This window comes from Callorhinus ursinus, unplaced genomic scaffold (assembly GCF_003265705.2).
Source record: "Callorhinus ursinus isolate GAN/ISIS: 27379988/994484 unplaced genomic scaffold, GSC_fseal_2.0 scaffold24, whole genome shotgun sequence".
Lineage (NCBI taxonomy): Eukaryota > Metazoa > Chordata > Mammalia > Carnivora > Otariidae > Callorhinus > Callorhinus ursinus.
The window spans coordinates 718,954-730,054 of record NW_027397086.1 but is presented as its reverse complement, the minus strand read 5'-3'; the positions used below and the strand labels follow the sequence as shown (position 1 = coordinate 730,054).

At 60.5% G+C, this 11,101-nt stretch overlaps 1 protein-coding gene across 10 annotated transcripts in view; it reads left to right on the top strand.

Annotated features, from left to right (window-relative positions):
- NTNG2 (netrin G2) overlaps positions 1–8,575 on the top strand; it is a 67,567-nt gene extending 58,992 nt beyond the window's left edge. For 3 of the 10 annotated variants that reach the window (XM_073905572.1, XM_025888503.2, XM_073905571.1), the window contains 5 exons: positions 1,892–1,966; positions 3,461–3,562; positions 5,112–5,279; positions 6,714–6,848; positions 7,581–8,575. In XM_073905572.1, coding sequence (XP_073761673.1) covers positions 1,892–1,966; positions 3,461–3,562; positions 5,112–5,279; positions 6,714–6,848; positions 7,581–7,816 — 716 coding nt within the window. In that variant the 3' untranslated portion in view covers positions 7,817–8,575. Of the gene's footprint in view, positions 1–1,891; positions 1,967–3,460; positions 3,694–4,484; positions 4,987–5,111; positions 5,280–6,713; positions 6,849–7,580 lie in introns of those variants that run through there. The other 7 variants (XM_073905575.1, XM_073905573.1, XM_073905576.1 and 4 more) reach the window with 5 other exon arrangements.
- Positions 8,576–11,101: the final 2,526 nt, after the last annotated feature.

Sequence of the window (11,101 nt, the reverse complement as noted above, 5' to 3'; positions counted from 1 at the left end):
ACACACACACACACACACACACACACACACACACACACGGAGGAACCCTGAATGCTTCTGCTTTGGTGCAAGCAGCGTGGGGCAAGCAAGCCACACAGTTGGGAGGTAAGGAGAGTCCAAGGCCAGGGTAGTGAGCCAAGGCAAGGTGGGCTTGAATTGTGAGGGTCTCCAGGACCCAAGTGGCGAGATGGGGCGCTCCGACAGCCAGCGACCCGAGTAGCCCACATCACTCCTCTTAGCAACGGAAGCTTGTGCCCTGGGCCCCTTGTACCTGGACCCCCACTAATAATGACAATCTCTCGGGTTGGCAGAGTGTGGACTTCTCCCGGGCTCACAGCTCCAAGGGATAGAGCCATTAGTGCCTGGTCCCACAGGTGAGGGTGTTAAGGCTTAGGAAGGAACAGCTGTGTTTCATGGCGTGTAAACTATACTTCAATAAAGCTGTTTAAAAAGAAAGAAGCAGCTGCTCAAGGTAATAGGATTACAAAGGCGCCCAGGCAGGATTCGAACTCGGGGCTCACCGACTCCAGAGGCAAGCTTCCGGGCTCCGCCACCCAGTGCTGCCGCCCCACAGCCTCAGAGGTCGTGAGCTGGTGCCGTCTTTAAGACCCGGCTTGCGCAGCTCCCCGATTCCAAAGGAACAGGCGGGGCCTCCATCTGGCCTTGGCACACGACACAGGCCGTGGCGAGAATGTTCTTCCCGCACACCTGAGCGTGCCCCAGAGAGCCCAGCCAGGGGTCTTTCTTGCCCCCAGATCCCAGCCCCCAGAAAGGTCCTGAGTCTCCCCAACGTGCCTCCCAACAGGTGCTTCAGCTCCTTGGCCAGAGTCCAGCTGGGCCTGTGAACCTCTGACCCAGATGTTTCCCCCTCCTGCCAATGTCAAGCTGTCTGGAGGGCAGGGGTTGCTGGGCAGGAAAAGCTGCTCGAGACCCCTAATCCTTGCCCGCAGAGCGTGGTGGGAGAAAGGCTCCAAAGCAAAAAGCCTTCAGGGCGGGTTTTATTGCGGCTCTAATTAAGCCCTTGCCAATTTGGGTCCTGCAGCCTCTTCTCCTCATTGAGCACCATATTAATGTCAATTTGATGTCCAAAGGCTCCCAGCTCCCAGCTGGAAATTCTCCTGCACTTTTTAGCTGGTAGATTTTCTTTTTCTCCCCACCAACCGGCATCGCGCGTAATCCCTTTAAGAAGCGGAAAGAATCCGATTTCTCCCCTGTCCCTCTGGGTTTGTCCTTTGAAATTCAGCGCACAGAGCAGTGCTTTGCCTTCGACAGCCCAGCCCGCTTCCCCTGCTCTGTGTCCTGTCAGTCTTGGAGATAGGCTCTGTGGCACTGGGGGCTGACTCACATGGGGGTCCCTGGTGAAAGTGGGTCCTAACCGTGGGTTGGGGGGGTAGGCCAGATGGTGGAGGGGCTCTGGTCCCCGCATTGGTATTGGACAGGAAGCCTTCAAGGACCCTTCTGGACACGTTGGATGACACATGTCCCCCTTTACAGTCATTAGCCAGGGACTTCAGCACAGAGAGGTCTGGGCCCAGACACAGGACCAGATCCAGGTCTACCCTCAGTAGGAACAGGGACAACACAGGGAGAGCAGAAAAGTCATATAAATCAGGTGTTCCACCAAGGAAAGGACAGCCCAAAGCATGCTGATTCTCAGGCTCTCCCCACTCCCCTTATCTGGCTTCAAGTCCACGTGTGCCCTCCACAGGCTGCAGTAAAGTAGATGCTGTCTCTTCAGTAGATTTGGACCCAGTTCTATTTGGCCAGTGTAGACAGAGCCGCTTCTTACTGTGCTGCTGCTGCTAAGGGTGTGTGATGCCTCAGTGTGTCTCCACGACCCCCCAGCCCCACCTTGTCACATAACTGAGTTTCTTCTCTTCTTTCCCCCAAGAGTGGATCAGGTCATCTACCGCTGCCCCCCTTGGGGAGAGCTCCCCCTGGCCCCAGACGCCCTCCAGTGCAGAAGGTATGGGGGGAGGGTCTGCACGGGCATTAGACCCCCCACCCCCCGCCCCAGACAGCTCCTTAGACCGCGGGCCCCTCCCTCTTTAGTGGAGGTAGCAGGTGGGACTGGGGTGGGAGGGGGCCCACGGGAGCTGGGGGGGGGCTTGGAGCTCTACCTGTCCCCACCCCAACTCTCACCTTCTTAGAGATGCCCAGTGTGATATCGCCAGGCCCAACTCCCATGAATCCTTCACTCCCCCCAAGGGCTTTGGAGCCAAGTGGAGACTCTGCCCTGATAGCAGGAACCCTGTCCTGCCACTGTCAGCCACAGGACACCGGGGGGCAGAGATGGAGCCCAGAGTCAGTCAGGACTTCTGCAGGAGCTGGGCGGCAGTCAGACTGAGACCGTGGGGCTGGCTATGGGCAGATGAAAGAAGACAGTGCATTCCAGGTGCAGGACCAGCTAGGGCAGAGGCTTGATGGTGGGGTGGCAGTGAGCAGGGCAGGGGGCATCGTACAAGGTACTGATACCTAGCCCGGAGCCTCAGTCTCCCACGGCGGCAGGAGGAGACACACGTGGGCTCGTTGTAGCCAGAGACGGACATGCACAGGAAGCACACAGGGCCTTGTCTGACTCTCCGGGAAGGGAGGTTGTTTCCATCCCAGCTCACCCGCTCCCTGGACATTAGTCCTAATGCCTGCTTGGACAACAACCCCAGCCCCACACCTCGGGCCCCTCCGTGAGCAGTGAGCGGGGTTCTCAGCGCCCTCTGCTGGCAGGCACTTCTGGAACTGGACCCACAATTGCTGAGGGTCTCGAGTTGGGTGTCCTCCCTGGTGATGGAGCCTCTGGAACCATCTCTCCCCTGCCCTGGACCGACTAGGGCACCACAGGCTCCCAGAGGGACACCAAGCCCACTCTGCTGCCCGGACAGTGTCATGCTCACTCATAAAGGTGGGGCCAGGCCCCGGTGGGTTCTGACGTGGAAGGCAGGCGCAGTCTGTTCTCGTGGCTCACAACACCGGCAAGCAGGGAATCTGTGAATAGTAAAGGACTCACTTTGGCTGGAGCAGCGGGGGACGCTTCAGAAAGGGAGAAGCCAAAGCCTTGGACGCCAGGTCCATGCTCTGGATTTGATGCTCACGGGAGTTTGGAGAGGAGAAGGGAGAGCAAAGTGACGTCTGCAGTCATTACCAAAAAAAAAAAAAAAAAAAATCACTCCGTTTCAGCAAAGCACCTTGCATGCTGTCAGGGGATGCTGGGGTTAGAGAAGTAATTTGGGAGAATTAATCTAGCTGAGTGTGTTAAGTGGTCTCCAAAGGGGGCACCAAAGGCAGGGCAGTTTCTGCATGCTCCTGGATGTGCTGTGTCCCCTCACAACTGAGCAGGTGACAAGGCTGCCCCGGAGCATGCCCAGGGCACGGTGGAAGCCTTTGTTGGGCCTTCCCTGGGCCCGGACAGCCCGCTCTGGGCAGCTGGACCATGGCGACAAAGTTTATTTCTCATCTCTCCAAGCTGTGGGCACCTCCGCCACTGCCCTTGCCCCTGCCCCGGCCTCCAAACCTTTCCAGCTCAAGCCCAAATCGGCTCAAGTGGTGCCCATTGAAGAGTTCCAAGGTAAGAGGAAGGCCCCGGGCCGGACCAGCCCCCCTCCAGCACCTCTACCCTCACCTCCGCTGGAAAGCAATGATGCAGGACGGAGGACCCACGCCTGGCTCAGAAAACCCTCCCGGAGTAGCTGGGTCAAGGTGAAACTGAGCCTCTCTTCCCTCAGTTCTTCCTCCCCAAGGGAGCTGGGAGCAGGTATGAGTCAGAAGCACAGTGGGCAGGCCCGGGGTAGGCAGAGCAGCAACCAGAAATAGCCTGTCCTGGCCCCCCTGGGAGGTGTGGCCCAGGGGGGCTCGTCTCGGTTGAAGCAAGAGCTGGGACACGGAGGTCACTGCCACTACTCCTTGAGACATTTGGATGCCTCACCTTCTCATTGTTCCTGGAGGGACAGGTGAAGGGGGCAGGTCCAGGAGGCCCAAGGTGTGGCATGCCCGCTGTCTCCTCCTGGGCACAGCTCCGAGGCTCGTTTCTCCAAGGTCTCTCATGCCCTTGACCACCAAGGCCTCGTCAATTCCTTCCTCTCCCATCACAAAGGGAGGTTGGGTCCTCTAGAGATACACAGATGGCGTTTCGGGAGGGTGGCCAGCGTCCTTCCTGTTCAAGGGCAGCCACATTGACTTTCCTGTTCAAGGAGATGTTCAGCCCCTTAGGAGGGACACCAAGGGATGGCCGCCTTCGTGGAGGCAGGGAGTGAAGCCCCAATGCCTTCAGGATGGCTTCCCTGGCCGTCATGGGACTCCCCCAGTCCCTGGAGCTGGGGCGGGGCGGGGGGGGGTGGCTGCAGGGGACAGCGGGACGGCACAGAGACCCCTGTCCTCGGCGTGGAGCCAGAGCCGTGTGTGGGCAGTAAGAGTCAGAAGCCAGGCCAAGACGATCAGGAGGCAAAACGAGATGCCCGGGGCACAGACCCTAAGATGGCATTCATTCTCAGGGTTGTGCAAGAGGAGGCCCTCTGGTGCCAATCAAATTTGCAGAACAGCTCAGACTAATAATAAAAGGTCCAGCAGGTGGGCGTTTTCCTTCCCAGCATCTTCCAAAGCAGCATGTGGAGGAAGCTCCTGGCCCATTCCATCTGCCCAGCACCCGTGCATGCATCTATCCTTCACTGAGTCACTGGGGGTACAGTGGTGAGCGCCATGACCCCAGGCACTGTCCTTCCTGAGTTCACACTGGCCGCATGACCCATCCTCCCTGCATGAATCATTTCCCATCGCCCCGGCATCGCGCAGGCATCCTTCGGAGAGCACGTCACCCTGGCACCCCGCCAGGCAGGGGCTGTCCACTGGCCCTCCCAGGGTTCCTGTCCCCAGGGCCACGTGGGAACTTGGGGGCTGGGCCTACACTGGTCCCCGCTCCAGCTCAAAGGTGGCACGCCTGCCTCCTCCCAGATGGTACAGAAGTGTTGGAGGCCCGTGGCACCTTCCCTGCATGTCCTGGGGCTGGTCTGTCCTCGCCCCGTGCCTCAGTTTCCCCCAATACACGGTGCAGGGGGTGGCAGGAAGGCACAGTCTGCCTTGGCTCACTGACCCGTGGTGTTTCTCACGCTCGGCCGGCCCAGACTGTGAGTGCTATGGCCACTCCAACCGCTGCAGCTACATCGACTTCCTAAACGTGGTGACCTGCGTCAGCTGCAAGCACAACACGCGAGGCCAGCACTGCCAGCACTGCCGTCTGGGCTACTACCGCAACGGCTCCGCCGAGCTGGACGACGAGAACGTGTGCATAGGTGAGGCGCCCGGACTGGGCGCGGGGGCGGGGCTGGGCGCGGGCGCCGGGAGCGGGGCGTGGGCGCCGGGGGCGGGGCGCAGTCCGGAGACCCTGGAGTCATCAGGCCCCGGGGAACCCCAGGGGGAATTTCATTTCCGGGGCCCATTTCAGCTGGGCGTCTCGAAGGACAGAATCTTCTGGAATCTGCTCTATTAATAACCTCCCCCTTCGGTCATCCCCACAGACGCTGGGAATTCAGAGCCACTAGTTAGAGTCAAAGACTGGTTCTAGAGCTTGCTGTGTGCCTCAGTTTCCCCACTTGTAAAATGGGGAAGTGGATTAGATCAAAGGTTTTCAACTCCTTTTTTGTGGCTGAAGCTTTTCTTCCAGTGAAGTTCTTCTAATGCTTTATAAGCAGAGGCCCAGCTTGTAAGACCCAGTGGGCACTCGGACTGGCTTTGGGGTAGAGAAGCAATCCGGGGGGGCCCTGGACCCGGGCCGGAGCTGGCCATCCCGAAAGGCCAAACCCATGGCCTCGGCCAACACCCACCAGCCTGGAAGGGCTGCCCACCACCCCTGCCTCTGTCTCCGGTGGAGGTCAAAGCTCAGCCCTAGGGTGCCCAACCCCCTTGGCACCCCACTGCCCATCCTCCACCCACCAGGTCAGCTCTGACTTCACAGAGGAGGGGCTGCCCACAAGGCTGCAGCTGTCCGTCTGATCACGGCATCGGCCTTCAGATAATTCCATCAACTCTAAAGTGAACCAAACAGAACTGTGCTGCCCATGTCACACCAGCTAGCTGCAGGGACAGGGTGGGGCCTCCGGATCCGAGTAGAGGCATTCCCGCCTCCCAATATCCTTTTTCTTTCCTTGCCTCTCTCTGCCTCCTAACCTGGGCCCAGCTCTGGGCTCCAAGGAGTCCCAGAGTGGGGACACTTGCCCCCTCCCACACAGCAGAGGCCCCAGGAAACCAGCTGGGAAGGGGTTAGGGAGAAGCTGGAGGCTTCTGGGCTGCTCCTCCACCCGCCCTGGAGAGGAGATGCAGATGCGGACTACTGCCCCACCCTCCGCCCAGATGCCCCGCCTCTGATGAAGCTCCTCCCAACTGTCAATAATCTTACAGCCCTTTGGAGCTGGGAAGGATCCGCGCTGCCTCCAGTTACACAGACCGAGACTGAGGTCCAGAGAGGGGTTGGGGCGGCCCTAGGCCACAGAGCGCCGGGGCCAGGGAGAGGGAGGGGGTAATGGATGCTAGAGAACCAAGACAGTACAGTCTTCCCTCGATATGTGGACCCTCGGGCAGCCGTGGGCTCACGTGGACATGGTGTGGGGTGCATCACCGGGGGATTGCGGGGAGCCTGCTGGAGGGATGAGGGGCCGGGCGGGGTGGGGGTCCGTGCAGAGGATGCCCACAGGCCGCCCTGACCGCACGCCCTGCACGTGTCCGTCCAGAGTGTAACTGCAACCAGATCGGCTCCGTGCACGACCGGTGCAACGAGACCGGCTTCTGCGAGTGCCGCGAGGGCGCAGCGGGACCCAAGTGCGACGACTGCCTCCCCACGCACTATTGGCGCCAGGGCTGCTACCGTGAGTGCGCGCCCGGCGGGCGGAGCCTGCTGCTGCGGGGCGGGGCACGGGGCGGGGGCTGGCGCCGCCAGAGGCGGGGCTGGGGTCGTGGGTGGAGCGACGGGCGGGCGAGGGGGCGGGGCCGGGACTGTGGGCGGGGACAGGCGCCGCCAGAGGCGGGGCTTTGGGTCGTGGGTGGGGCCAGGGGCGGGATCCGGGGCGGTGGGCGGGGCCTGATGCGACAGGAATTTAGGGCTGGTGCCAGGTGGGAACCAGGAGGCGGCGGATCTGGGGGTTGGTTGAGAAGGGAGCTGGAGGCAAAGGTGGAGCTGGCGGTTGGTGGGATTTGGCTGACGAGGGCAGGTTTGCGGAGAAGGAGGATGGGGGGAGGAAGGGAGGCTGTCCGAGGAAATGATGGCCTGGCGAGACAGAAAGGACGAGTGGTCGCTAGCCTCTGGAGGAGGGTGGAAGGGCGCTCCAGGCACATGGACTAGCAGGTGCAAAGCTCCAGAGAAGAGAGCGCAGGTGCGTCCCCAACGCCAGTGGGCCGGGAGCGGGGAGAGCCAGGGGCAGTGGCGGGAAAAAAGACAGGGGCCAGGTCTCGCCCGGCCACTGTCCCCATCCACGCAGGGGCGTTTCGCACCAAGTGCGCCCTGAGCCTCCAGCATCCCTCGGTCCGTCTCAGTCGCAGAAGCTCCAGCGAGGGGGGTGGACTGGGCCACCGCCCGCGTTAACTGCCCCTCCGCCCTGCAGCCAACGTGTGCGACGACGATCAGCTGCTCTGCCAGAACGGCGGCACCTGCGTGCAGAACCAGCGCTGCGCCTGCCCGAGCGGCTACACAGGCGTGCGCTGCGAGCAGCCCCGCTGCGACCCCGCCGCGGAGGACGGCGGCCTGGACTGCGACCGCGCGCCCGGGGCCGCCCCGCGCCCCGCCACCCTGCTCGGCTGCCTGCTGCTGCTGGGGCTGGCCGCCCGCCTGGGCTGCTGAGCGCGGCCCGGAAGACCCTGCGCCCGGGGGCCCGGGGGGCTCGGGGGTTCGGGGGTTCGGGGGCCGGCGTCCGAGGCCGGGCGGCGAGAAGGGTGCGGCCCGAGCTGCTCCCAGGTGCTACTCAGCAGAGTCCTCCCGCCTCCCCCCGCCGCGGTCCGTGGCCCCCGCCCCCGCCCCGGCACTGCCCTCCGCCGCCGCAGGGGGCGCTGTGCGGCTCTGGCCCCAGCAGCCTGCGATTTGGGTCTTAGTTTTTTTTTTTTTTTCCCCCCCCCCCCCCCCCCTTTTTTTTTTTTTTTTTTTTGCTGGCGGTGAGACGGGGGGTGGGGAGAAACGCCGCTCACCTCAACACCTCCAGGTCCCGCCTCCCAACACATACACACACATACACACACACATACACACACACACACACACACACACACACACACGCACGCACGCGACTGTCAAGGACACCCCCTGCACCTGTCCCTGGCTTACCACCGGCCTGCGGACCCGGAGGTCCAGTTGCCTACAACTCTCCTTTCTTTGTTTTCCTTTGCGACCCACCGGACTCCGTGAGGCCTGGTGACCAAGGAACTCACCGTCTGGGGGAGGGAGTTGGGAAGGAGGATTGGGAGGGCTGGAAACTGTTTTGTAGAGAACTATTTTTGTTTGTATTAACCGTCCCCTGTAAGGAGGACATGAGCCGCTACAGGTGGTTGATGGTGTATTATCCGACGGAGTGAGTAAAGAGTCAACGGAGTAAAGAGTCTGCTCACTGCTGCCTCCGGGGCCTGTTTTCTGTGTTCATTTACACCCCGCGGGTTTGGAGTTTAAAGAGGAGCCCACAAAGTAGCCTTGGAGAAACTTTCACCGGTGAGGGCCACCACTTCCCCAGGTCTGTGAGTGAGATTGGGCAGCCCTCCTCCTGGCAGGTGTGATTAGCAGAGCCCTCTAAGCCCTTGGTAGGGGGTACCCACATGTTAGCAGCCTCCCCAGACTGTTGCCTCCCTCCTGTCTCTTAAAAAAAAGAAAATGCAAAGTTTATTGGCACTTTTCCTCAGCTGTCCTTGAATTTAAAAGCACATGGTGGACACTGGTATCATTGCTGAGAGGTCCAAGGGAACTGACTGGTGATTTACAAGTCGGGATGGATGTGTCTCTCAGACCTGGGGGACCCCCAGCCTCGGGCCCAGTGTCTGGAATCCCTAGATGGAATGCACAGCCCACCACCGTCTCCTTCTCCTTTCCCTCCCAAAGATCACACCGGGGGTGGCCACGGAGACCCAGGGGCGGCCTGGGAGTTGCGAGAGGACACTCTGAAGAATGGGGTCTATCAGCTGAGGCCCCGTGCCATGGGAGGGTCCCCTGCGTCTCTCCTGCCCTTGGGTACTCATATTCCCCCACCACCACCACCACTTACTCTGGAAGGTCCAGGTTTCTCCCAAAGATTCTCAGCCCCATGGGTCAGTTCTGGCTCCTAGCTGCTCCTACGGCCCCCACCTGCGGTTACCTCCTGGCACCTGCAGCCACTTTCCAGACTGGGTTTAGACCTGCCTCCCCTACCCTCAAATCCCCAAAGCAAGGCTAAGACCCAGGTCAACAGAACTTGGCCTTGAGGACGAGATTACAATACAGCACGGGAAGAGGGAAGCTACAACTGGATATGAAACAGGATTCAAGGCTTGTCAAGGCCAAAGGCCAACCCTGCTGGCCTCTCTCAGTTCCCATCCCCAGCACCAGGTTGCAGGGGTCAGCTCCCAACCCCTAAAGGAAGTGCATTCCATCAGGCCCCCAGTGGCTTCTTCACAGTTCCTCCTTACCAGCAGAACCCCAGTGAAAGTAAGACACCCTGGGGGGCTCCCTGTATATAAGAGTGGGCATGTGACATAGTTCTGGCCACTGAAATCTAAGCAGGAGTGATGGATGGGGCTTCTAGAAAGTTCCTTAAAAGCCCCTCCCCTCCCTACTCCCCACCCAGCTTTAGTTGGCCCGGTTTGGGGCCCTGGCCCTGCTCTCTTGCCCCTCCCCCTGGTGCTCAGGCAGCAGAAGTGAGGGAGGGGCCATCTGGCAACCCTGGGTGTGAGGGTGTCCTTCTCAGGATGGTGGAGCTGAGGAACTAGCAGAGCCAAGCACACCAGGCCTGCTTGCCAACCTCTGCACTTCTTCATGTGTGAAAAAAAAATCAATCCTGATGTGATTAAAACACTGGAATTGGGGTTTTCTGTTTCACGCAGACTTACCAGTTCCTAAGCTATTGGCTCTCCCCACCCAGCATCTGGGTCCCCCCGCCCCCCGAGTCCACTGAGGCCAGAGAGACTGACACCCTCCCTCTCTCGGCTGCAGCCGCCCTCCCCCGCCCCCAACACTGCCCACGACGAGGACAAGGGATTCCAGCATTAGGCCCCGGTGTCCAGGCCTTGCTGTCTCAAGCCACCTCTTTCCCGCACGGGAGCTGCCTCTCCCTTCAGCTGAGTGTGGACCCACCGCTAGACAAACAGTACCTGCTGGCTGCAATTTGTAAACAATGGTGGCCTCCTCCTCCTCCTCCTCCTCCTCCTCCTCCTCCCAGTGTTAAAATACAAAGGCACCGCAGTAAGATACCCCCAAACACACAGACACACATGTGCACACACACATGTGCACACACGTGCACACACAGCCCTTTGGTCTGGTTCCCTCATAAGAAGCAGATACTGAGACAGGGGTTCGGGCATGCATTTGCTGAGGTAGTGAGGGAATTGGGATGGGGGGTGTGCGGAAGGCCCAGCACCGATGTCCTCCATCAGCCTGGTCCACTGTGGGGGCTCTGGAGCATAAACCGCATCGTGAGGCAAGGGACAGCTTCCAATCAGGCAGTCAGTGGCCTCATGCTGCCTTGGGGGGCTGCAGTCAGTCCCCCAGTACAGAAAGTGGGTGGCCGTGAGCTGTGACTATGCCAACACAACACTGGGGGGGGTGCTCCCATAAAGGGGCTCTGGGCCGGGCACCAACAACTCTGCACACACGCACACACACTCTCCCCTTTGTGTCGCCCTGGGTGTGTCTCTGGAAGGGTCCTGAGGGGTCTAAGAGGAAAGGGGCCTCTGTGGGCGGTGCTCTGTCCTCCCAGAACTCTCTCAGCCAGACCAGCGCTGTGTCAGCTCTCCTGGGGCTGGTCTGAGTGAGGGCTGGGAGGTGGACGGCATCATCAATCAGAGCGGCAGCCCCAGTCCCTGAGGACACCACTCAGACCCTGACCTTGGCTGGAGACTGGAGGGAGAGTTGCCTGAGGCCATTTGGAAAACTCTGACATTTTCCAGGCAG